Here is a 27,846-nt window from a genome sequence, read left to right as displayed (position 1 = left end):
GCGACAGCTAGTATACATATAAGATAATGTCATTGGGAAGTAAATACTTTTATCCTTTTTATTCGATTTGAAAATATAGAGAAAACATGATTACAACAATTTCGGGTGTGGATTTAAAAGGTTATGACTGAATTTTCATTCAATCGGAAAGATAAAAAATAAAACTAAAATTATATTGTAAATTATTTATTAAATCACTTAATTTATATATATTTAAGTCATAGTACATTTACATGTACAAACTGGCTGCAAATATAATGTCTCGCTTGAGCATCGTGATGGCTGAAGAGAACTTCTCTTCAAGGTCAGTGTTACCAATGCTCTTGGCGGCCTGACACAGCTGACGTAACACCTCTTCCAAGCGACGGATGCATCTTATTATTGATCCTAAAAAATCATACATAATCGTTAATACAGATTCTTAAACTTTTTTTCTTTTAGACGCGTCCTTCAACTTACTGGTTTTGATGGGTTTTGTTTTGGTTTTTCAACATTAAAAAAAATAAAAGCAGCGGGAAATTTGAAGATTGTCTCTTTTGGGAATCGCTGGATTAACACATCTCGTGCCATTATTTTTTCTTCGTATTCAAGTGAATTCACCAAGCAAATAAGGCAGTGAATGTGTTAATTACAAAACAATGACAAAATTTATTTGTCAAGTGCTACCATCTAAGAAAAATTCCAAACACCAAATCTTCAACAACTTATCTCAGTAAATCACCATTAAGAAATGACCTAGGTAGTAATGTATACAAAATTAACACTTGTTCCCTATGAAATAAAGTATAAATTTGTATGCACTAACCTTCAAAGACATCAGTCATCTTGCATATATCTAAGAAGGTGGCCCCCTTGCACCAGGCGAGCACGATGTCCATGAGGGTGCACTTGAACTTGGCGACGTACTCGTCCTCGTCCAGCTGCATGTTGCAGTCTATCGACACCTTGGCAATGCGCCGCGCGAACTCCTGCGCAACACGTCACACTGTACACTGTATACTTCATATAAAACTAGCGCTCGCCCGCGAATTCGTCCGCAGATAATTTAAAAAAGGCTATTCATATATTCATCCAGCTACTTCCTGTGAGTCTCGTCAAAATCGGTCCAACCATTCCAGAGATTACTTGGAACAAACGCGGCTTACGGACTGACAGACAGAAAGACAGGCAGACAGACAGGTAGGCAGACAGACAAACATTTAGATAGACTTTCCCCTTTAGATAAAGCAAATACATCACATACACGAAATATTACTTTTTTAATTCGAAATTAACATGCAGACACACCAATTTTATATGTATATATGAGCTGATCAACAGTCAAAGACTGAACGTGGCTATTTAAGGAGTTACCTGCAGCTGGCGCAGAACTCCGCGCAGCTCCTCGCCGGTGTTGGAGTCCTGGGAGGCGTTCTCATCACACACAAAACATGACACCAGAGATGCACTCTGCTCAGCTGACAACGAGTTGAACACCCCGTTGAAGATCAACTCAGTCAGCAACAACTCATCCGCACTGACAGACAATGTTACAATCTTAATTATTTGCAAATACAAATCTACTGCAAAATATCTTTCAATTTTACTCATTTACGAACTTTTATATAACTAATCTATGTATACTATGTATGTATGTATAAAATATATGTATGTATAGATACTCCCACAATGTTTTAAATTGTGGTACACTTTACTCAGGAACTATTACTCTTGCAAATTTAGTCTTTGACTCAGTACTTACAATTTATTTCTGTAATGTTTTATGTTTAGTAAGAAATACTAAAAAAATATATATATATGATTTTATTTAAGTAAAATTTTACTGTCTAACGCCATCTATTAGAAAATTAAATTCTCATATTATTCTTTTTTTTAAATATAATAATTTTAACGAGAAATTTATATTTAGAAAGAGTCAAATATTGTCCATACCTGCTTAGTTCACAGGCTATCCGACCTTTTAAATGTATAACATCAGATGTGGTACAATATCCCAGTCGTCTGAGGACTCGTTTCCTTTTCTTCAGCTCATCCATGTGCAGTATACTCTTAGCTTTCTTCAGCTCCGCCTTCGCTGTGTTTAATTCTTCTAAATACTCTTGTTTCTTTTCGTAAGCTGAGATCAACGTGGTTCGATTTTCATCTTTGTGTAAAGGATGTTCATAAAGTCTAAAAAAAATTACGCAAGAGTTTATTTTTTTCTGTAGAGAAAATTGAATTAAAGTAAAAATATAAATTGACAAGTTACGCTAGTTAGTGAATTGCAAAAAGTACATAAACATCTACAAATATAACATTGACTTACTTTTCTTCCAATATCTTAATATTTTCCACACACTTCTTGAATACTGGGTCATCAATTTTCATATCTTTTATAGGATTCAGTAACGGAGGTCCTTTGGGGAAACGTTTTTTGACTTCGCCTATTGTCTTGAGAACTGACTTGCGGTTATCAGGTGGTCTTAAATCTTTAGGATAGTAAACTCGAAGAGAACTTATTTGATTTATAAGTGTATGTAAAACTGGTACTACTTCCACTTCACCAGTCTAAAACAAAGTAATTTAAATTAATAACTAGACAAATATATGAAAAAATCAAATTTTTTTTAGGTTACTTCCTGGAAATAAAAAAATACCTCGCCTGGCGGACACGGGAACTTGGTGTCCAGATCAGAGGGCTCCCATTTCTTGACATGCAGAAGTATATCCACAATGATGGCCTGCTCCGCTGTCAGAGGGTTCTCCTCCTTCTGCTTCTTGCCTTTGGCTGTGTTATGTTTGAAATTCACTATTATACCCCAGTCGTATTCGTGTTTCTCTGTTTTTACCTGTCGAAGAAAACACCATATTATTATGCTGCTAAAGAAAATCCAGAAATACGTTTAAAAGACTTACATAATACAAGTATTTAACAATACATGTCTAATCTATATATATAAAAGAAAGTCGTGTTAGTTACACTATTTATAACTCAAGAACGGCTGAATCAATTTCACTGAAAATTGGTGGACAGGTAGCTTAGAACCAGGAAACGGACATACGATAATTACCCAGTTTTCTATTTTTTATTCCGCGCGGACAGAGTCGCGGGTAAAAGCTAGTTTAAAATATAAGTTTTTTTATATAACAAGGTGACATACGAGCAAGCGGTCATCTTGATCCGCCTAAACAGCGAAGCGACCGCTGCCCATAGACATCCACAATTGCAGATGCGTTTCCTACCTTTAATCGACAGAGGAGGGGACGCTCTAAAAGATATATCCACTTCCTATGCGTCCCTTCCTCCGTCAAATTCACTCCACTTACCCATCCTCTCCTTATAAGAAAAGGGTGGGAAGGGAACGTGGACTAAAATTAGGCCTCCAGCACCACACTCATCAGACTGTACTTGGAATTACTTTCACTTCACACCTGTCTTCTGTGTGGTTGTGGTATTTCACCAGTCGACCTGACCCATTCTTGCACCCAATAAATATTTTTGTTGCAGGATCTACCACTGTCAACTGTATATTTACATTCAGGTAACAATTAAGATTAAAATGGTACCTTGACCAGTCTGCCTGGCTGCAGGAAAGGTTTGAGGTACTCTGGACGGGTGATGAACCCTCGGAACTTGGCAGCCAGCAGATCGAGCTGGGCTCGTATCCCACAGTACTCCGCTATAGACTTTTCCTGATCTAACGATAATTTGTCATACTGCTTCTGTTTTTCTGTCACCTCTGGAAATTTACAATAAAATTACGAAAATATAACTTAAAAAAAATGTGTTTTAATTTTTCTTTTCAATACATACTGTCAATGAGATCTGGAATGGAGGCTTGATTTTGAAACTGGAAGAAACTCCTCTCTAACATATATTCAGGATTTATTTCTTCCACTCGCAACAAATTAAGCACCTAAAAAAAAAAAACAATTACCACACTTATTTCCTCCAACCTCCTCCTCCATCTTCCATCTAGGTTTGTCCTCATTCTTTCTAGGTCTCTTAGTACATAAAAAAATCACTGACTTGAAAAAATAAAATCTCTTCTAATGTATAAAATATTTTTTTCAATAAAGTAAATTAAATTGCAAACTAAGGTATCTCCAAAACACCCTATATTTATGGTAAATATTTAATATTAAATGATTTTGTATAAACATACCATATTATAAGTAAGATGGAAGGCGGAGTTAATAGGGTCAGCTTTGCCCTGTACTGTAGTTTTGACGACCGCTGGCGTGATCTTCTGGTCTATCATGAGGATGACGATACCCTTGTCATCCAAACCTCGTCGTCCCGCGCGACCTGACATCTGAATGTACTCACCTGAGGTTATCTGAAAAATATAATAAACGGAGTCATACAGCCGACAGGGAACCGATTCGAAGTCAGAAGACGAAGATAAATGATGTTCAAATTAAGAAAACATCGCGTTTATTTTATCTACTAGCTGTCACCAGCGACTTCGTCCGCGTCGAATTAAAAAAAAATTAATGAATAGCCTATATGTTCTTCCAGATTATGCTCTACCTTTATACTAAATTTCATAGAGATCCATACAGCCGTTCCGGAGATACCTTCAGACAAACATTCATGCATCTAAACATTCAATTCTATATTAGTAGGGTATAATTTAAACTTACTAATATTAAAGTTTACATGGATGGATGTATATTTGAATGTATCTCAGGAATGGTCCAATGGACCCTGATGAAATTTGGCACAGATGTAGAACATAGTCTGGAAGAACACATGGACTACTTAGTTTTTTTTTAATTCCGCGCAGGCGAAGTCGCGGACGACAGTAATATTATAAAGAGGAAAGATTTGATTGTCTGTTCGCATTGAATAAAATCTGAAACTACTGAACCAAGTTGAAAAAATCTTTCACCGTTGGAAGCTACTCTATCCCCAGATGAAATAGGGTATATTTTTTAATTCCTCCAAGATGAAGTTGACGGCAAGTGTTATGTATAACATTTTCTATGACATTTTTAAACTATTAATATTGTTAGTCATTATATTTCACAAGATACTTACGAATCTAAAGTCCTTTCCGTCGAATTTCTGACAGTTGGTGAACACCACAGTCCTGGCGGGCATGTTGAGGCCCATAGCAAATGTTTCAGTGGCGAACAGTGCCTGAAATGTGGCATAATTGATCAAACCATGGCATCTAATTGTTTATTTGTAATTAGGGGCGTTTCAGTTCATGTGAGATGCAAGTCAATTATTTTATTATTGACATGTGGCGAACAGACGACAGAACAGTTAAAGAGTTTAATTCCCTTCCCACTTAGGATTAAATATCATACAGCAAGCTAGTTTTAGCAAGTATATTACACGTTTTTTATCCAATTAAATTGTGAGCGTCATTAGATGAGTTTTCCAAATGGGTAGGAATATGGCATTATGATGATGGGTAGGGAATAACCATCCTCGACTGTACCTACCTTTATAAGTCCTAAACTGAAGAGTATCTCTATGGTCTCCTTGAGTATGGGCAGCAGGCCTCCGTGGTGGATGCCGATGCCGCGTCGCAGCAGCGGCACCACGTGCTCCACCTGCGGCAGCTTGCGGTCCTCCTCCGACAGGATGTCCATCGCGTTGTTGAACACCTCGTCCACTAACTTCTTCTCTTCAACTTAAATAGTTTAAATATATTTTAACAACATACTCGACTGACAAGATACATATGCATTATGAATTTATGTGGTCAAAAAGTATTAAAAAAAATGTTGAAAGTGGTCATATCTTGTTGCTGAATCACTGAACACTTCTTACTTACTTGTATTAAAGTCCAATTTGGCCATCAACATAGCGTAAGCCTCACAATCTTTCTTGCTGAAACTAAATATGATGACGGGTGCGAAATTTCTTTCCATGACCATTTTGACGATATTGAATATATTGGCCTTGTTATTGCCGCGCATGACTCCGCCACGCCGACCTCGCTGCTCACCCTTACCCGCGTCACCTGCATTGCTCAGCACCGCCATCGCTGTGTTGAAGTTGTCTTCTTTGAATTGACCCTGTTATATGACAATATATTGTATTATTGGCTGTCGCCTGCGACTCCGTACATGCGGTATTAAAAAATAAGTAGCCTATTTGTTCTTCCAGACTATGTTCTATATCTATGTCAAATTGCATCAAGATCCATTGAACTGTTCCAAATATACCTTCTAACATTCATCCATTCGCATTTATAATGTTAGTAAGAGAACCACCCTTCGCGAGATGGTCAAGAGGAGAGGTCGCGACCCTCAGGAGTGAGGAAACGATGCGCAGAGAGGGAGAGAAGACTTCTGTTTTATTTTCCACTCCATTTCACTATATTTAAAGCATATTATCGCATTAAATTATTGTCAAGTTTAAGGTTTAATGTGTGATTTATAGGAAAGAATGTTGATCTTGTTTTTCTTTAAAACTATTTGTATTATAATTACCTTCTCATCAACAACAAGATGTATTCCATCACCACCAGCAGGGAATATGTAATGTTGAAGCGGAGTAGGTCTATACTCGGTGTACACTACGTGACAGGGCTGAGAGTGCAATCTGCATACCCACTCTGCGAACTGACGCGCATTAGGGATAGTGGCAGATAGGAACACATAATGCACATTATCCGGCAAGAGAATTAATGTTTCTGAAAGAAAAAGAACAAAGATTTTGTCCATTATATTAAGCAAAAGACTGGTTAAAGGTTTTTACATAATATCCAAATTAATTATGGCTAACCATAGATTTACACTCAAAAAAAAGAACTGCATCCTTCTCATTGTCTTTGAAAAAACAACACAAAACTGTTGCCTATGAAATGATTACAACAAAAAAAAATATATATATTTACCTTCCCATACAACTCCTCTTTCTTTATCTCTCATGTAATGAATTTCGTCAAACACAACCCATCCAACTTCTCTCATTATTTCTGATCCTCTATACAGCATGTTTCTTAAAATCTGAAATTATAAAAAGTTAAAATTAAAAATTGAAAATCTGTAGATATAATTTATACAAAACATAAAATTGTAATCATTCAATAGAACACTACTTTTATAGCCAAATAATTTTATTTAAATGAGAGAATAGAAAAAATATAGACATCAAAAAGTTTAATAAAATAAAGTCTTAAGTCACCTCTGTTGTCATTATCAGACATGAAGCTGATGAATTGATTGTAACATCGCCGGTGATCAATCCTACATCTTGAAACTCTTCAGAAAACTCCCTGTATTTTTGATTTGACAACGCCTTGATTGGGGTGGTATATATCACTCTTTGTTTATTCTTCAATGAAAGAGCTATTGCATACCTATTGAATAGAACATAGTTGTAGTATAAATTGAGAGTTAAGAAGTGTTAAAATAGTAAAAGTGTTTTCTGTGGTTAAGATTATGTAAATGTGTCAGACTTAATCTTGTAGTGATCTTTAGTAGACGACTATTTTCAGTAAAAGGCATTTAATTGATGCATACTAAAACATTAACTTACTCTGCTACGACAGTTTTCCCAGCAGATGTGTGTGCCGACACTAAAACAGATTGTAAGTTGTCTATACACAGCAGTGCTTCTTTTTGAAAGGGATCTAGTATAAAACTGTATTGTTTAGCAGGTTCAGCAGAGATGGGTGCCAATGGAACATACTCGTGACCTGGTGGTATGGCCACCTCATGTGTACAACCATCGCTTGTTTCTAAAGTATGTATAACAATACGAGATTTTAAAACATCCAAACTGAAAAACGAAAAGGTACACAATCAAAAGTAATCAAAGGAACTTTTCTTGAAGTCACTCGACCGTCAATAGTCTATGTTTTAACCAATTTAACCTTAAAAAGGCCTTACTCTAAGTCAGCGAGGAGATCTGCCTCGTCTTCTTCCTCATCATCATCTTGTTTTGGTCTTTTAGTCTCTGTAGTATCAGCGTACTCAACTTGTTCGTGCGATCGTTTATTACTTGAATTTTTGGGTTCTTTAGATTCACGTCTAAAATAACAAAATATCCAATAAAAATAACAATAAGTTGTACATAACTAGATAAGTAGTAGGTTATAGTGCCACTAACAAGACTCCTTTTGGAAGTTCGATTTCAGCCGTATCTTCAGCACTTTCTTCAAAACAATCAAATAAATCTTCGACTTGCTCCATTCTTTTTATGTTTACAAATATTTTACAAAATTACAAAAGCGTGTTTGCATCGCACTTAAACTTGCATGTTTAATTTTTCATTTCAACATTTACGTCTTACCTACTCTATGAGAGAGCAACAGACATTACAAAATTGTAAAATCCAAGCAAAACTGAGTGATATATTAATTATATCGTAAATTTTTCGCGTAAAATTAATCATGATTTATGGTTATTTTTTACTATAAATTCAAAATATTTATCTAAGAAAAAAACATATTGCACTTCGCACACAAAAAATATTGGACTATTGTGTAAAATACAACTGGTGGACATAACTATTCTGTGGATTCTATTGACAATTGACATTAAATGTCAATCACGAATCGAATTTATAGTTGAAAAGTCGAAGCGAGGAAATCAAATATAAAAATTTTAATTCGAATTTATGCGAGTCATGGTTTTACATGTATTATTTTTACTAATTTTATTGCATTAAAATTTCTCCTTGCGCATAAAGCCACCGCTGTAGCCAGAGTACATTGCTGTCAAGTGTAAAATGATATTTTAGTTTTTGCCGGTTAAAAGAATTTATATAAATAACAACATGCCAAGTACTTTTCCTGTGGTTACGATACAATGCGACTGGATAGATGTTCTGAGGTAATGATAATTAGAAAAAAACTACTTATGCCTGTATTACTCATTGTAACTATTTCCACTGTCACATAATATACGAAACTCTTCCTCACTCTATTTGAAAAGATTAAGGTACCAATGTGTTTTATCGAAAGAATTTAATTTCTTAGTTTTTTGTTATAGGCTTATGAAAGGTGAATTTTGGATATCATCAAAGTATAGAGACCAAAACAGCATCCATGATAAAATAAAAGCTTTGGTTAATCAAGCTGATGGCAAATTACAAATAAAATGTCCAGATACTTATCAATATCTGTCCCATAGTAATTTGAGTCTTGTTTTAAAGCATTTAAGTTCCGGTTTAAAAGTGGCATTTGTTGCACCTACCAAAACACATAATGTACATAAAAAAGCTTTATTATCAATAAGTTCAGGAGAAAATGCCTTAGCAGTTTCATCCTGTGAAGAAGATAAACTGTTAGTTTGGGATACAAGAACTGGTAAGAAACCACAAGTTTGTATGTAAGTTAAGTATTCTCTGTTATGTAGAATGTAAAGATCTTCATTTTTGGTTGTATTTCAGATGAGATCCTTTTAGATTTAAAAGGACATGGTGGGCCAGTGTATAAGTGCAGATTATTTCCTTCGAATGTTGTTTTGATTTCGGCCGGAGCTGATGGATCCTGCAGGATTTGGTCTGCTGAAAGTGGTATAAATCCGGTGACATTGATTGGTCATAAAATGTCCATCTCAGATTTAGCCATAATTGATAAAGGAAGAAATGTTCTAAGTGTTAGCAAGTAAGATATGCTACATATTTACAGTTCCAGTAAACAACAATTTTTTCTGAAACTCTTTAAATATGGACAAATTTCTCAAAGCTGAAATGAAACATAAAATAATATTCTTTTTAGAGATGGCACAGCAAAGTTATGGGATGTGGGTGAGTCAAGATGCATTGACAATATTCTGGAAGGACATGGACCTATCAACTGCTGTGCTATAGCAAACTCTGTTGATGAAGTTACCATAGACAATGATAGAGAGGTAAATATGTAAAAAGTATTATAATTCATTTATTTTAATGATTGTTTTTAAACCTATTTAAGAAATTTAATAAAAATTTTATATATCATGTTTTTGTTTCTTTCAGGTTGGTACTGGCAACAAACTACTAGTTGCTGGCTGTGAAAGTGGTTTGATTATCTGTGCCCATGTTGGCAAGAGGACAGAGTTATACAAGCAGCAATTGGATTCTTCTGTAAATGCTTGTATAATTATTGATCAAGTTATTATTGCTGGCTGCAGTGATGGAAAGGTATGTTCTATTAAAATATATTTATGTTTTTATTTTAACAAATAAGGTAAATGAGCAGCAGGTCACTAGCTTTCTTTAACTCACAATTGTGTACCTAACATTTTTAATCTTTTAATTCTATGTACATTAATTGATTAATTAATTTCCAGATTGTATTCATAAATGTTCAAGATGGTTCTATAATAAGAGATTTACATGAATCTAACAATCCAGTCCTAAGTCTGGCAACACTGGTCAATAATATGTTTGTAGTGGGTCGCCAGGATGGGACATGTACTGTGTTCTCTATGAACGACTCTCACATTGCTATAAGAGTTCAACTCACAGGATCTGACTGTGATGGAATACGAGACATAGCATTCAATGGCAAATGGATTCTGACAGCTTGCAGAGATGGCAAGATTAGGAAGTATGACTACAATCAAATAACTGTACACTATAAGTGACATTTAAAATAAGAACTACCTTCAAATCCTTTATTGTAATAAGAAATATTAAAACTTCATTTTGTATTATTAACATGTAAATGAAAAACATTAATAAATGTTCATTTGTTTATTACTTGACTATTATTTGTTGATGCAATCACACATTTGAAATTTTGTTGCTCCAATCTAAAAAAACATAATACACTTAAAAAATGGACATAGAATTAAAAACATTTAGACCTGTTTACCACTAGTAAATTATAGCCACATACCAGCTCAGTTAAGGTAATTGATGTTGAAATTTAGTCATAAACTTCCCTATCTTTTAAGTTGGATCAACTGTAAAACAGTTATGAAGAGTGTTGTTAATCTACTTAAATGGCCCACGACATAGAATATAAAGGTAATAAAACCCTTTATCTTAGAAGATTAAACAATATTTACCTTAATTTCGTTATAATACTTTTTATAGCTTTTTAAGCCATCCCCATTACGCTGTTTCATATTCCCCCATAAAATTGTATCTTGTTTGATATTTTTGTGCAATATTTTCCATTTACTTCTAGTTTTTTCGATTGACTTTAAACTATTGCAATTTCCTAAATGTATAAATAATGGAAGTTGTGTATATTTTGTCATATTATTATGATGATCTTATAAAAACTAACAAATGTAATTACTTACTATCTTACCTTTTTGCTTGAGATAAGTAATACATTTGCAAGTAGAATTCATCCAAGAGTTCCAAGTTTCTAAATTGTCGATAACATTTTCTAAGCCTTTACACCATTTCAAAATATCGTATGGATTAATGTTTATTATACCTATGAATCACATTGATATAACAATTAATAAAAATGATGACTTAATAATAAATTGTCTAAAACATACATGACCCATTGGTTTCTTTCACGTCGCCGACCGTTCAAGCCCTCGACGAGGAGGTACATTGAAATAAGTCGAAGTATTTTTAAAATGCATCATACCATTCTCCTTTGAATTCGTTTTTTGTTCCGACGACAAGAATTTCTCACATGAGTACGCTTGTTTTTGTTCTGTAAATTTAAGGATTGTGTTAACTTAATTATCTTCGGAAATTCTGCATTTGTTTTCTGTTGGCTATGTTCACTGGTGGGCACAGTTAATCGAAAAGTTAACTTCGTTAATCGTTAATTCGTTAATTAAAAAATTAACTTCGTTAATCGTTAAAGCGTTAAATTCTCGAAAATTTAACGCAAGTTAAAGTTAATCGTTAACAGTTAACCATACCAAAATTAATCATTCTAATTTCACACTTATGTGGCGACACTTGTTTAAAATAGTAATTTGACTATACATTCTATAACACATTAGTATTGGAGACAAGTATGAATGCGTTATAGTTTATTTCATTACGAGTGCGGAAAGTCTGTCATTGCAAAGAGTTCCGACAAATGTCTATCCGAGCCGAGGCGCAGCCGAAGGTGAGTGTTGACAGTTGGAACAAGTTGTAATTTTGTTTTCTTCACCCATTCTGGGTAGGCAAAGGGAACTATGCCCAAACAGCCAAGTCTTCAGTAGATTATTTTTATTGATATGAAATGAAAATGAAATTTAATGAGATGAAATAAAAGGAAGCCTAACCTAATTCATTGAATCAAATCATTAAATCTGATATTGTAACAAATTAGGAGCTTCTTTTTAGAAATATTTGCATGAATTATTAAAACTTCAATGATTTTGTTTTTGTAAAAACTTCGTGGATGGTTTTTCTTTTTAACAGACATTATTTTGACAGTTGGGAAAGAGAACGCACGAGTTTGGAAAAGCTAAAGAAAAAGCACGAGTAAAAAAGTGTTTTAATACAGTTGCTCAAAAAGTGGCGTATTGCAGGGACGAAGAGCGTTCGGAATGTAGGCATACTCGACATACTCGTGCTTTTATATACTCGTAATGAAATATACTATTTTGAACTTTCTTTTGATTTTGTCGTGTTGGTCACGTCTTTCCCGGACGCTCTGACGCATCACAATTGCACGCGAACTTCACATATATCAATTATCAACTCGTTCGTTCACCATTCGAGTCGCCGACAGTCGCCCAACATAGCTGAGCTTACGAGCGTGGCGTGGCACGTACTTTAAACAAAATGACAGCACGTCTCTAAGATTCTAATTTAACGATTAACGGACTTTTATTAACGGAAGTTGAGTTTAACGGAAGTTAACAAAACCGTTAACACTTTTTGAAGTTAACTTAAAAGTTAATCCGTTAAGCAAAATGTTAACTTCGTTAATTAACGATTAACGGATTAACGAGTTAATGCCCAGCTCTGGCTATGTTAGATTTTAATAATGCAGTCGTTAGTGATTTATTCCGTGCGACGACAGTCTCCAAGATAACTTACTAAGGTGTAGAATATCTCAGTTTTTTCTCCTACTTACCGTTTTTAAGTCCATCACCTCTGTCTTCCTTTGAAATTACGTCAATAGGTTCTGTAATTAATTCCTCTTCCTTAACACTAACTACAGGTTGCAATTGTTTCTTTTGTTTAATTCCAGTTTTATTTTCATTAATTTTGATCTTTGCAATATCTCTTTTGTTATCGGAAACTTTAATTCTATCCGTTTTATTAGGTATTTTATCTTTAGTCGGCAATCTTTTATCTTTTCTTGGTATTTCTTTGTCTTTGTTTGTCTTGATATATTTCTTTTCAGGTTTTTGATGAACCTCTACAGATTTATTACGGATTTTTCCGTTTGTATCTTTTAATTTATTTTTATCAATGCCTCGGGGTTTCAGATCATGTTTCGTTTCGTTTTTAATTATCTTGTTTTTAACTTGTTTTTTCTTATCGATTTCTTTACGTTGTGGTTTATCATTTCCTTTTTTTTTTTTAGCTTCTGTGCCTATCTCATTTTCATTCTGAAATTGTTCAAGTAACATATCGTTCATTTTGCTGTTATCCATTGACATCGAAGTAAGTTGAACATCTATTAGCATTTCAGAATTTTGTGTGGAAACATAACTACTTTCAGACGATATCCGGTTTTCATCTCTTTCAAAAATTTTACCTAGTGATGTTACTGATTTATTTACACTTTCAGTTACCTTAATTATAGGTAGAGCAATGTTTTGTGGCCATGATTCATCGACATCAGCTAGAAATTATAAAACAACAATATTTAAATTGAGTCCTACAAAATAATTTTTAGTCGTAACAATACTGATAACATACATAGTAAATTTTCATTAGGTGGAGCGAAATCGATGTTAAAATTTAAATAATCACTAGACGGTTTTTGTAATATCAACTGCTGGCTACTGTAAATAAATCGGAAAATCTTTAAAATTGTTATTAATATGTTTGTCGTTATTTATTTTGTTGTTCGTGTACGGTAAAAAATCAAATACATTAACGTTATATGACCAAAGATAAAGAAATAGGGCCTGTAGAATCGCCCTTTTGTATAGTTGAATAAGTAGGTATATATACCTTAATTTTGTTAATAATTTTTTGTTCACTTCAATACCTGAAAAAAGAAAATGTATTTTAAAAGAATATCTAAAATCTTTTTATTCCTAATCGTGAATAGATATGTATGAATACATAAAAATGTCTTGACATCGCTGTTTAGTCAAGCTTCTTTCCTCTTTTAGGTCTTACAAAATGATATTTAAACTTTATTACCCATATCAATAGCTGAAAATTTTACTTTTTTGTTGTCTTCGTTTGTTTCTTTTCCCTCAAACGCAGAGTCTGGGGAAAGATTTTCAAAAATTGTTATCAACAGATCTTGAACTATTTGCGTTCTTTCACTGATTTTAGCGGATAAAAGTTCGTCCTTTATTTGGGTTAAGTCTTGTCCTTCTTCGGCCTTAATTTGGGTAAAGTCTTGCCCTTCCAATTGACTTTCGTTATCTTTTACTACTGCTTCATTTTGTAAGTACTCTTGTTCATTATCCAATTGAGTTTCAATTTCTAAAGATTCTTGTTTTACAATTTCTGTATTATTTGGTTTCGTGTAATTATCATCTAATACATTTGGGTCCGAACTCGAAACACCAGTTTTTAGTAAATCATCAATTATTTCTTTAACTATTTTATTATTTTCAATTGTTTTATTCGTTAAGTCATTAACTATTATATCGTCTCCTTTATGTTCCAAATCTACATTGAATGTTTCTGACTGTTCAGTTATATTTAGATCTTCATTTATACTGACATTGTGTTCTTGTAATACTAAATCTTGAGAAGCTTGAAGTAAATTGTTAGTATTTTCTCCAAGTTCGGAACTCGTTTCGATCGCGTCATCTCCGATAACTATTTCATCTTGAAACTGACTATCAACAGTAATTAAATTATCTAATATTTGATCTACTAGCTTATTTAATTCTCCTCTAATGTCCTCTAAAACATAATCGCTTTCACTGCCTATACTAAGAAGATCTACGGATTGCTGAACATTTGAAATTTCCACAGGTAAGATATAATCTTCATGCGTTTCTAAAATTTTCCGTTCTGCATATTCTAATGCATTATTGTAGAGATCTATCACTAAGTCATTTATATTTATTTCTGTAATATTAGTGATGTGTTCTTCGCTACATTTATCGATTGATAAATCAGATAACACATCATCTTCGGTTAATTTTTCCCTGGACTTAACGAGACTAGGCGGTACACATATAATCTGAAATTAAAAATATTATGTATCAATCAGTGTTGAAAAATTTATTTTAGATATCAGCAGAATCAAAATAATAATTTTAAAGCACCAGAACATTCTCTACTAAGTCGTCAATCAAATCCAAAACAGGTCCTTCCTCTTCCTCTAGTTCTGAAACAATATATTTTAAGGATTAATGTTTAGTCGTAGAAATTACACTTCCTTTGAATATAAAACATAGATTGTGAATTAAACGTTGTGATGACATTTCCTTTTTTATTTATATTACCTAGAAGATTTTCTTCTAACAATCTGCTCTCGGATTCCTCCAATACCGTATCAATCCATACTGTAACCTGTTGATTTATTAATTGTGTTAAAGTAAGTGTAGTGTGAAAAATAAGAATCAAAATTTACTAAAACAGATATTATTTTATGAACATACTAAAAAAGGGACTATTGAATGTTACATATATTTCGATAGCCTCGAGACATTGTTGTAAATACCGCAATGTTTCCGAACTGTATAAATAAAATTCGTCACCTTAAACTTACGTAGGCTGTATGTTTAAATAAACCTGGCTATAAACAACATTCGACCCATATGAAAATCTTAGTAGACTTACTTTTCTCGAAACTTCCTCTAACATTTCTTTATTTTTGATCGCTTTTCGATTTGGAGTCTTTTTATATCGTAATATCGCATCTATTTCTTCCTTGACGATGTCATTTATTTGAGATAATCTGTATTAAAGGTTTAAGTTTGGCATTATATTTGTATCAATTGATCAACTAGCAGCACCAGGTACCTACACTTATGTTTTGTACATCGTTAAGTTAAATATCATTGTGGCAATGTTCGTAAAGGAATGGTGATTTAAGTCAAATTTCTTAACCCTGTTTTGCGACTAGACGAAATGTTTAAATCTTACTAATAGTTTAAATGCGAATGTTTAGATGTATATCCAGAACAGCTTAACGGATCTATCTGAAATTTGGTATAGGTGTAGATCATAGTATTGAAGAACATATAGAATACTAATATATTTTTTAATTCCGTGCGCAAGGAGTCGCGGACGACAGCTAGTTATTAAATAAAACTATAAAGAAAACGTCTACCTATAATTCAGCGACAAATTCATAGGCCGTCTCAATTTCAGAGCTATTTTGTAACCAAATATGGCACATAAGATCTTAAGTTCTTTCATGCAATTGCTTTCGGCATACGAGTGGGACTTTTTAATTCTGTGAAAAAAAAGTATTTTCAAACAGTGTTTGTAATACAAAAACCTGTTTAAAAATACTAAGTCTTATGAAGTTAATTGTTGAAACTATCGGAAGCAACCGCAGTTAACGTTTAAAAAAATTAATGGAAAAGTATTCAATACTCGTTAGGACAGCGTAAAGAAAACGAAGTCACTGATGTTCTGATCAATAACGATCCAGGTCAAAATTATTACAAGTTTGGGATTTAAATATTGATGAGACTACCCCGGTATTTTACCGGGATAGTAGAAATCTTCTGAGCTTTACCGCTCATGAATCGCTCGTAATGAAGTGAAAAGAGCTTGCCTTTTTCGTGGCTTTCTTTTTGTTCTTTCAAAACAATTTACAGCGTCAGCAATTAGCACAATTGGTTTTTGATCCATCACTCGTTGTTTGAGTTGTTCAACCTAAAGAATTGACAGATCACACCGTTCAAAAATTTCGAACGATTTTTTTTTTATTTACGAACCATAATATACAAGTGCAATGTTCATATAATGATGTAAATACAAGTCAACACCAATTAGCAGTTTCGTCTTTCCGATAACGAAACTTGGAAAAAACAAACTAACTGATTGATATTCTGGGCGTAATAAACCTGGTCTTATTACACTTGCACATGACGTGCTGATAATTTGAGCATCCTGTATGATCAAAAAACCAAAAATGCTGATATGGGGTACCTTAAAGAAAATACTACTTTAACGTAATAAAATTTCTTATGTTAAATTTACCGTACCTCACGATATTTACAGTAGCCGCTTTTAAGAAGAATAATTGTAATAAAGAGTATTACTGACCATAAAATTTGGAATAACTGTGGCTTTACTTCGCCAAGTATCAAGACATTGCCGTTTGGTAGGAACCGCTAACTGAGCGATCCTTATTGGACATCTTTTTGGAGATTTTCTCCTTTTCGTCTTCCTGGTTTTGATACATACAGGCTTGCTGTAATCAAGCACTACATAATTTACATTTTCTTAAAAAAAAGAGCGTTGAGGTACTTGGGATTTTTAACAGTTTTTTGAAGAGATTTTACCTAATAACGTGGTGCATTTGATTAAACTTTGATGTTGATGGCTCATCGTAATTGCAATTTACGGTCTCATATACATCTTTATAAGTGCTTTGCTTAAGTTTATGTTGGCGGAGGATCGCGCCTTTAGATATCTCTTTAAGTACTGTTACTTCACTCCACTGATCTATAAAATTTAACTCACTGCTGGAACTATTATTAAGCGAATCTTCGTTATTCATTGCCAAAAAATGTTTTAGAGCAAATACAAAAATTTTTCATTTTATAGGGAACAATTTAAAATCTATGTACCCCTGAAAATACTTTTTGTGTATATCATAAAAACAAGAGGTTCTACATCAGACAAAGCAAAGATAGCTTTAACTGTGAAGAAAACGAGTATACTTGAAGACCAATTTATTGTAGTCCTAAGTGATTAACTGATAACATTAAGGTAATCTGAGTGCAGAACTATCAGTGGCGTCAGGAGACTACTAAAAGATGGTAGCCCTCGTTAATTTAAATACATAGTATTAATTAGATGATATTACTAGTTTTATAAGAGTTTTACTACAATTTATACGAAAGAATTGCAAATCTTTTTAGTCTTTCATTTCAATGGCTCTACGGATATAACTCTATTATCAAGTGTTTTTTTTAATTTAAAATTTTCTATCAAGGTCTTGGCAGAATGACGGATGTCTTACTTGTTAGTTGAGTTGTCAATGTCACTTCTATGTAGTGTTGCCAATTTTACGGCAATTACCGTGTTCTACGGCTTTCAGGTCAAATTACAAAATCTACGACCTACGGCCGCAACGCTATGACCGTAGCGAAATCTATAAGTAAAACAACTCATTGATTAACAATGAGTTCTATCGCAAATATGTTCTTTTTCAAAAATTTTAATATTTGGCTTTGATTTTTATAAAATAAAAACAGCCAATTTAGCAAAATTTCATTTTAATGTTAAAAAGTTAAAACAGCGTAATTTGGCGAATTTTGCATAATGTTTCCTTTTTTATATAGTGCTACGGCCCACCACTGATCTTCCGTACAAACACGGCTTTTCCTTTTTTACCCAATGTACACGGCCGGGTAAAAATTTTCATTGGCAACATTGTTCCTATGTCAGACAATCACTCACTCCACCGTCACTGACACTGACAATTTAGTTTACAACAAATTCGTGTGTAGTGAACCCGAATAGCAATAAGACTGGAAATATTTTTATTTCTATTCATAATTTTTGTATGAAAAATATTTTGAAATACTTTAATTTAAATATTTTAAGTTAGTGTTTTCTTCGTATTCCCCGATCATCTTTGAATTTTAGAACTAGCGTCTATATATTTATATATATTTCGTTCTTTTTGATGTAAACAAAGAAACTGGAATTGTAAAAATGTGGTCGCATTTAGAAAGAGGAAGTTCTCCTGTAGATTGGTGCGAATCAAATTATTCTATTTCTCCAGTTATAGCAGAATTTTTTAATACTGTAAGTAAAATTTTGATTGGGTTTTATAATTTGTGGAGTAAAATTAAATGATCGATGCACTTTAGTTAGTGGAAAATTGTCTTTTTTTTTACTAAAGATATCTTTTAATTACAGGTGACGAATATAATTTTCTTCTTGTTTCCGCCTGTATTGATCCACTTGTTTCAAGAATATTCTAAATTCGTTAATCCTGCAATAAATGTTTTGTGGGTCCTGTTAATGGTTGTTGGTTTAAGTTCAGCTTATTTTCATGCCACTCTCAGCTTAGTAGGTGAGTTCTATCTGTTCTCTACCTGTAATTAAATACACAACAATACAACTTATCATTTATTAGTGTTAATAATTTAAATGTGATTAAATGCAAAAAAAAACCTATGCTGATTTCATTAATTTATTTTATAAGACTTAGTGATGAAGCAGAGTTTACAGGCTCTAATATTTTATTTTACACTTAATAGTTACACATTTTTAAAACATTATATTTTTATAATAAAGATGCATATTATTAAATTATAGTTCTTTTATGAATTCTTTCAAGTCTACAATAATATATGTTTTTAGGTCAGCTACTGGATGAGTTGGCAATTCTTTGGGTGTTCATGGCTGCATTTGCTATGTTCTTCCCCAGGCGATATTTTCCAAAATTTTTGGGTGGAAACAGGTATGTACATTTTAATTAATATACATTCTTATATGGTTTATTAAAAAATTCCAGTAAATTGTTTACTACAGTTATATTACCATTCTGAAAGAATTATAAGAGATTATTTAAAGCTGAGGAAGTTCAATTCTGCTCTTTGATTCCCTTCTTCACAATGTATTAGGTAGAAGGTATCTACTCTGTCTATACATATTGCTTTTTCCATGGCCTCGAGGAAGCCTTTTCTTTTGGCTTTATTTTGTGCAATCCTTATCATGGTTATTGTTTATTTTTGTACATATCAATGCTTTTAGTAACAGTACAGTAGTTACTAAGGCATTGTTAGAAAAATTAGTGCTGATTGTAAAGCCAAAAATGTTTAGTGAATGGCCACTCAATTGGATGATTGTACTTCTTTTATATTTTAAATTTGATGATTGACGATTCATTGTTAAGGTGTGGGAGTTAACATGTGGAGGCAATCATTATATACATTATGTATTCTATCAAAAGATTATACATACTTGTTCTATCACACTGCTTTACATGTACATAGTGAAAACAAGACTTAATGCAACCATAGAATTGCGTTATTTACAAAGACAAGAAATTTAAAACGAAATTTTCCTCCATAGTCCAATCCAAATTTTGAAGAACTTTTCATCTATTCTGATAACTGATAAATTGTTTACATAAAATAATCCCAAATATTTGAGGTTATAATCTGATATAATAGTCCATTATGTTTCTAGTTACTTGTATTTATATTTTTAATAACATTATTATTAACAATATAACATTGTATTTAAAACGGTCATAGTGTAACAAATTATGTTTTTATAGCATGTTCCATATTAACAGAGCCGCTTCGGTTCTATCGTAAATCCATAGATGAATGTTTATGGTATAGTTAAATAAACTTCCAGACTTACAGTCTATTGTGACTCAGCGGCAAATGTCTGCGAAAATTTTAATTTGACTACCAATAAATATCGAAGCAATCAATACAATGGAATAATTTGTTGGTAATTGTCGTGTAGAAATAAATGCGCCCATATTCGCTATCCGCTTTTAATTTACCCGATAAGATCTTTTCCGTTTCCGTTTTTAAATACGTAGGTATAATAACAATTTATTGATTAAAGGATGCCCTTTTTATTTCATAATAGCTGTCAAACGCAACTCCATCCGCGCTATTAAAAGAACTTAATCAAGTAGCCTATGTGTTCTTCCAGACTATGTTTTACATTTGAACCAAATTTCATCAAGATCCATTACGAAGATACCATCTAACATCCATCCATCCATCTAAACTTTCGCATTTACAATATTAGTAAGCTGTTAATGATTTCAACTAGAGATACATAACATTTACTTGTATGTTTTATTTTCGTCTTCTAGAATAATTTGAAATCGTTTGTTGCCAATGTATTTTCAGAGTTTCCACTGGCTAAACAAACATATATTCATCTCTTTCATTATCTTTGAAAGAACAGAGATAACAATGTGTTTGACATGTTACACAAGTGGAACCTTATGATACATACTACGCACTTTCCTTGAAGAAAGCGCATTGCGTTGTGTATCAACATCTATTTCTGTCGCGAAATGTTGCGCAAATATTATTGCGATTAAAAAAAGACCATCGTAGTAAGTTTCGTCATCTTGTTAACGAGGCAATTCGCATTTAATACATCAAATGTAAACTAGCCACAGCTACGGTGTAAGCCTTGTCATATTGAAACCAAGTACAACTCGTGCACAATAACATGAAAAACCGATGACGTCACGACAAAAGACAGCTTGCACTGCGTACAAAACGTTTAAAAACCAATTAAGTCTTATAGCTTCTCTGAGAGCTGATTGTCTGTCTCGAATATTTGCGATATGCGTTCTAATTCCAATATCGACAAAATGTCTAAATTTGTATGAAATTTTTCGGTATACTTTACACCCGATAGGTAGGGACTTTCTACAATTCTAATGCAAATTTTGTGCGCCGAAATTTTCGAGCTAGGTCTTCTGGTCACATTGTATAAACCCCTGAAAATCAAGTTCTTTTAACGCTTGAATAAAACAGTCACTACGGATATCAGTGGATAAAGCAATAGTCGCGAATTTGCTCGTAATAATTTTTATAGCTAATATTTTTAACATCCGATAACGATAACTGACTGGATTGGCGTTTAGTTACTTTGAATTACTTAAATGAGTTTTATTTCGCCACAAGCGTTGCTTCTTCATTAATTAATAGTCCATGTTAACCTTCACGGTTCTTTTTGAATCGATAACACATTGCTGCACGCTATGACTGCTACGTTTATAGCTTACGTATGCTATTTGTACGTATCATGTAATTCGTTGTGTTTGTTATTTAGCAGAATAATTAGCAATGTTCTACAGACTTATTCGTATAGTGTTACTAAAGATTTCCACTGCTGCATCACCTGTCTAACAACAAATCTCTCTATTCAATCTTCAACAACAATCTTCTCTATAAGTTACACAATGTTTTGTACGTCGACATTGTACATAGTTATAGCCTCGATAGGACCTGGGATACAATTGAATGGAGCATAAAATAAAAGTAATGTCCTTTATGTGTTACAACCTGTCGCCCGCGACATAAAAACGTATTGAGTGTGTTCTTACAGATTATGTTCTACATCTGTGCCAAATTTCATCAAGATCTGTTGAGACGTTCCGGAGATACCTTCAAACAAACATCCAGCTATCCATCCATTTAACATTCACATTTATAATATTAGTAAGATTGCGGGTATTATGTATGTCCTTTCAAGATCCAAATATTGTCTTTATTTGTTCAAAATAATAAATATGTTTCAACTCCTAATCAAAATGTGCAATTGCAATTAAATAAGGAAACATTTTTACGCAACCGTTGGTTTCTGATATGAAATCCGTATAAAATAATCGTCATCAATGTCATTATCTGACAAAACAAAGATAACAATGTGTTTTAAACGTGGATTTTGGTCTCAGGTCTTAGACGATGAAACAAAAAATGGTGCACGTTCGAAATCGTCCAGCGTATTAATTCTATGTAACAAAAACTTGAAAATCAAGTCTCGTTGAAATAATATGCGTCATCAGTATGTAATAATATAAAGATTGGATACAATTGTAAAGATAAATATACGAATTAAGAAAATAAACAGCAAAACAAGTTATTGTTTTTTGCAACTTCCCATTGCCTTCGACATTTTGATCTTGCTTCGATGGCAATCAAAATGAATGTTTTTAATTTATTTTATAATTGTGTTAATAACAGTTGCATGAATACTGTCAAATTATTAACTTTAGTGAATATTAATAATTATTATTCTTTACTAATGCGTCAACGCTGTTCAGTTTGCATGTCTGTGACCCCATATGAAGCACGTCATTTATTATACCAAGTGTACTTGAGCAACAAATCACCCTAGCCCCGGTGCATCAAGTGCTCGTGTACCCATTACATTGTCATTATATTAAGCCATTAATAATTTGATAAGCATGACTAACATTCATTGTTATTGCAAACGATTTGACAGATTAAGACCATTTCGGTTCTACTGCGTATGTTCTAGACGTAGTATTTGTTTATTTATCGTTATTACGTTTGACGTCATATATGTACTCGAGAAAAACACGACCCATTTTTCTGTGTATTACTTGTGTCCCTTCCAATGTGACCTCTATGACTTTACTGATATAATATTCTTAGTTATTTTATTCTGCAACTTTCGTGTTTAACAAAAACAATGACGTTAGACTTTTTTGAAAAAAAAAATAGACGCATAGATTGAGGAATTTTCTTTCGCGTATATTGCGATTATTGTTTAAATAATTGACAGATTATTATTTGTAAAAATATATCGATCGATCCTTTATTTAAAAACAAATTGTTCTACGTTATGTTATCTAGACCTTGTAAATATAAATACGCATAGTGATTAAATAGTAAAGTTTTTTACTGTATATGGTGAAGCATGCCCAATCAACCTCAATGAATAACTTGTACCTATACATTAATTAACACGAATACCCTAATCAGATATAAATTTTGAAGTTATTATGTGTGCTGTAAAATTAAATCGCACAAATATGAAAACTTGTACTTTCACATTATGTCAGGAGTCTAGGCCTTACTATTATTTTAAAGCAATCGCTAACAGAACTTAACTCATTGATTAACTTGGACCGTGGTAAAGCGTCAAGGTGAACAAAATTTTATCGTCCTTTCTCTAAATGATTTAAATAACTTTTGATACTGTTCCAGGAAGTTGTTATCGTTTTACTGCAGCTTGTTCGCGGTGGTGGCGACTGGTTTCCTGGTGATGCACCCCGCAGCCAATGCCTTTGCCCTCATGACCCTAGTAGCGCCGGCCCTGTACTTCCTATACAAAGAACTCAACATGTAAGTGATAATGTCTAACAGTCGGTTTTGAGACCAAAATCTCCGTTTAAAACATGTCGTCATTCCTGTCATTATTTTTGACAACACAGAAATAGCAATTTGTTTTAAACGGAGGTTTTTAACTCGGAAACCCACGATGAGAGCAATAACCCGACGAACTTTTTAACGCTCTGGATTTACCGTTACTTGACTGTTTGATTGTGTTATAATGGAGTTAATAAAAATTTTAGTTATTTATTCAATTTTAAGATTATCTGGACTTATAAAGTTATCTGTTTATATATGTTTAACATATTATAGCAAATTATTTTAATTTAAAACTTGTACAGCAGTATATTATGTGTATAACTTCGTAATTCTATTTTAAATATGCAATTGTAAAAACATGAAACTAAATATCACGACGTCTATAAAATCTAGGCGCGTCGATTAACATTTTTTATACCTGTAAAAATAACTTTACGTTTAATTACAGTATAGTATTTTTTACGACCTGGAAAAACTTTATCACGTTTGATTACAGTAGGTTATATAACGTAAAAAAACAATTTCAAACAAAATTCACTCAAAAGTAACATAAAAAAACAATTTCAAACAAAATGCATTCAAAAGTACCATAAAAAACAATCTCAAACAAAATACACTAAAAAGAAACAAAATAATGTCATGAAAACTTCTTTCTTTCTTTCTTCTCTCTTTCAAAAACCCTCTAAACTCTAAAGAAAGTTCTCTTCTTTCTTGTAACATGTCTATATTGTATAATTATTGTTATTTCGCAGTCGGTGTCGGCCGAAGTAAATAGGTGACATTTTATATTTGAGATGTATTAGACATACTTACGTTTATGTCCCTACTTAGGCCGAAACCGACTCCAAAATAACAATAATTATACAATATAGACATGTTACAAGAAAGAAGAGAACTTTCTTTAGAGTTTAGAGGGTTTTTGAAAGAGAGAAGAAAGAAAGAAAGAAGTTTTCATGACATTATTTTGTTTCTTTTTAGTGTATTTTGTTTGAGATTGTTTTTTATGGTACTTTTGAATGCATTTTGTTTGAAATTGTTTTTTTATGTTACTTTTGAGTGAATTTTGTTTGAAATTGTTTTTTTACGTTACTTTTGAGTGCATTTTGTTTGAAATTGTTTTTTTTAAGTTACTTTTGAGCGCATTTTGTTTGAGATAGTTTTTTTTTGTTTTGAAGTCGGCTATTTTTTTTTCTTAAAATGTTTGTTTTATTTCTCAATTTTTAGTGAATTTGAAGTTTAATTACAAATTTCCTTAATACGTATAAGGACATAAATAAGACAAATAAAGAAAAGGACTTTCCTATTTAATATGTGTGTACTTCAATTCAAAAACTAATTTAGAATACACCAGATAACCACTTATCCTTTAAACAATGAAATAATTATCAAAATCGGTATACAAATTGAAAATTAACGAACTAATACATCGTAGCGTGCCTTTAATTTTGTCCAGCCGCGCGCCGCAGTAGCATTTTTCGAATGCGCGTAGTTTTTAATAATTTAATATCTTCCAAACTATTGATCAGAATTACATAGTTTAAAGGCTAATGTAATCTGCATTTAATACTCTAGCCATCAAACATATTTATTTGGATAAGGATTCATATCGAATATAATATAATAGCGCCGTAAGCTTACAACGCTGTTTTTCGTGTGCAATTTAATCGAAGTTTGTTCATAATAACATGGTTTTTGTGAGACATCCATAGATGATAGATATATGCCACCTGAGACTTTTATTTAGCAAATTTAAGGATCTATAATTACTCGATACATCATTTTAATGTAGGTCATATAGTTTGACCTACGTAAGCCCAGAAAGCAAATTTGTGCTATTCATTGTAACGCGATGTAGCATTTTTCGTTTCCGCGTAATTTTATTCTTACGATATCTCCTAAACTATTAGACAGAATGATATAGTTTCAATTGCAAATATAATCTACATTTAATTCTCTTGATAATGAACATATTTATTTACATAAGGGTTAATACTGAACTTGAATAATAGCGTCGGAAATAGGGCATGAATTTAATTAATGTTTCTAAAGAAAAAAATGGTTATTGTGAGAAAACTATAAAAGATAGATATATGCTATCGCGGACTTTTATTTAGCACATTTAAAGAGCTTCAATTCGCCATACATAATTTTTATGTAGGTCCTATAGTTTAGCCTACGTAAGCGCTGAAAGCAAAAATGTCCCTAATTTCCGCAACAAATTTTGAAGCTATATTCAAAATCTACTAGTCTTCTAGTTATTTAAAAAAAAAAACAAAAAAATGGGACCCACCTGCAAGCACTTCCTTTCGATTAAAATAATTTTTATCAAAATCGGACCACCAGGGGCCGAGTTTCGCGGTAACACACATAAAAAAAAAAAAAAAAAAAAAATACAGTCGAATTGATAACCTCCTTCTTTTTGAAGTCGGCTAAAAATAATTGCCTCTTGTCAGTTGTTTAAATCATTTTTTTTAATTAAACTAAAATTTAAGTATCTGTGTACCATCTTGAGGACATTTTAAAGTAACATCGCAGTAATGTTGTGCTCTAAATCCTTGAAAGGTTTCAAAGCGTAAAGCGTATTTATTGTCTTTATCCAGAGAATTGGATCGAATTCTTATATTTTGTAAGATCTATGTATGTCATAGAGCTTTGCTTCCATATTTAAGTTTATTGCAATACTTTAAAATAGATGTTTCATTGTATTTTTATGACTGAAAATATACCAAAAGATTTTTGTTTTACAAACGAAAGGTAATTGTAATGTTTGGTGTCATTTCAGCGTTAAATGCCCACGCGTGTACAGACTAGGGCTGCGTTGCATGGCTGTATGCCTATTGGCGATGTTCTGCTGGATCATAGACAGAATGTTCTGCGATGCGTGGCTCTCCATCGACTTCCCATATATGCACGGAGTGTGGCACATACTTATCTTCATAGCAAGTTACACAGCGCTAGTTCTCGGCGCATACTTCAATGTCTCAGAGGAAAGGCCCGAACAAAGACCGCAACTAAAGTATTGGCCGAGAAACGACTTTGAACTAGGTATACCTTATATTGCAATCAAACATCCTCGCAAGAAAGATAAGAATTTAACAATCTAGCTTATTTATTTTTAATCTGTGTGATTTTATATATGCACGTAATTAAGGCGGTGTTGCAATAATATAAAAGTATTTAGGTAGCTTTTGATGTGGATCTGCTATTTCTTTTTTAAACTGCCAGTAAGTTTAGGTTACAAATTTTATTTTGCTTTAAAACCTTGTGCAAAAAGTCTGACTTAAAATTAAATTTACATGAATAATAGCAAATATTTAACATGATCAGCTTTATTTATATAAATTACATTTATATAATATAGAATTATGTATTTACATCTACATATATAGGATATGTAAAGTAATTATGTCGCGTAAACACAAAAAATTATATTATGTATTATCAACGAGCAATAATTCTTTTGATATTTTCTTAGGCGACATTTAAAAAAATCAAGTAGCACGAGTACCAAAAAATCGATTAATATTTATTAATTTTTTGCCTCATATTTTAAGTTGGCAATACTTGTATATTGGTTTAAATTGATCTCTTCTATTATATAATAACAATTCGAAATATTGAATCTAAATTTTTCAGTATTTTCTTGCAATATTATATTAGAATTGTCCAAAGTTCATTTATAAAGTTCTAGTGCCAATCTGTGATTGTTTAGACTTAAAATATTTATATAATGATATTAATGTGTGTATGGTTTAGTATTAATATTGTATGCTATTATCTTAAAATTGTACTGCACTATATTTTTATTTATTTATACATACGTATGTG

The 27,846-nt window shown here is 32.5% G+C and overlaps 4 protein-coding genes across 5 annotated transcripts; 2 read left to right on the top strand and 2 right to left on the bottom strand.

Moving 5' to 3' along the window:
* Positions 1-181: 181 nt before the first annotated feature.
* LOC106707517 (exosome RNA helicase MTR4) lies at positions 182-8,236 on the bottom strand. The gene is made up of 18 exons (XM_045680699.1): positions 8,057-8,236; positions 7,837-7,977; positions 7,484-7,726; positions 7,130-7,304; positions 6,840-6,951; positions 6,433-6,635; positions 5,772-6,015; positions 5,437-5,627; positions 5,024-5,125; positions 4,146-4,319; positions 3,794-3,896; positions 3,547-3,719; positions 2,637-2,828; positions 2,306-2,547; positions 1,933-2,169; positions 1,354-1,516; positions 806-968; positions 182-387 (listed from the first exon to the last, which is right to left on the bottom strand). Exons 1-18 carry the CDS (start codon positions 8,137-8,139, stop codon positions 230-232), a joined length of 3,099 nt encoding a protein of 1,032 aa, XP_045536655.1. The 5' UTR covers positions 8,140-8,236; the 3' UTR covers positions 182-229.
* A 267-nt stretch (positions 8,237-8,503) lies between these two features.
* Positions 8,504-26,457, top strand: LOC106709281 (proteasomal ATPase-associated factor 1). 2 transcript variants are annotated; one of them, XM_045682153.1, is made up of 7 exons: positions 8,504-8,781; positions 8,941-9,257; positions 9,341-9,557; positions 9,672-9,804; positions 9,911-10,075; positions 10,225-10,527; positions 26,424-26,457. In XM_045682153.1, exons 1-6 carry the CDS (start codon positions 8,726-8,728, stop codon positions 10,519-10,521), a joined length of 1,185 nt encoding a protein of 394 aa, XP_045538109.1. In that variant the 5' UTR covers positions 8,504-8,725; the 3' UTR covers positions 10,522-10,527; positions 26,424-26,457. The 2 variants fall into 2 exon arrangements, with proteins under 2 accessions (XP_045538109.1, XP_014356536.2); XM_014501050.2 differs by lacking the exon at positions 26,424-26,457 and having other exon boundaries at positions 10,225-10,567.
* On the bottom strand, positions 10,930-15,877 carry LOC106709289 (GRIP and coiled-coil domain-containing protein 2-like). The gene is made up of 9 exons (XM_045682149.1): positions 15,779-15,877; positions 15,442-15,508; positions 15,262-15,323; positions 14,174-15,176; positions 13,979-14,015; positions 13,721-13,806; positions 12,927-13,643; positions 11,196-11,558; positions 10,930-11,102 (listed from the first exon to the last, which is right to left on the bottom strand). Exons 1-8 carry the CDS (start codon positions 15,800-15,802, stop codon positions 11,413-11,415), a joined length of 2,142 nt encoding a protein of 713 aa, XP_045538105.1. The 5' UTR covers positions 15,803-15,877; the 3' UTR covers positions 10,930-11,102; positions 11,196-11,412.
* On the top strand, positions 18,695-27,265 carry LOC106709297 (alkaline ceramidase). The gene is made up of 5 exons (XM_014501074.2): positions 18,695-18,931; positions 19,046-19,202; positions 19,493-19,592; positions 23,854-23,991; positions 26,801-27,265. Exons 1-5 carry the CDS (start codon positions 18,839-18,841, stop codon positions 27,120-27,122), a joined length of 810 nt encoding a protein of 269 aa, XP_014356560.2. The 5' UTR covers positions 18,695-18,838; the 3' UTR covers positions 27,123-27,265.
* Positions 27,266-27,846: the final 581 nt, after the last annotated feature.

Source organism: Papilio machaon, chromosome 2 (assembly GCF_912999745.1).
Source record: "Papilio machaon chromosome 2, ilPapMach1.1, whole genome shotgun sequence".
Lineage (NCBI taxonomy): Eukaryota > Metazoa > Arthropoda > Insecta > Lepidoptera > Papilionidae > Papilio > Papilio machaon.
Note: the sequence above shows the minus strand (reverse complement) of the source record. Positions and strands in the feature narration are given on the sequence as shown.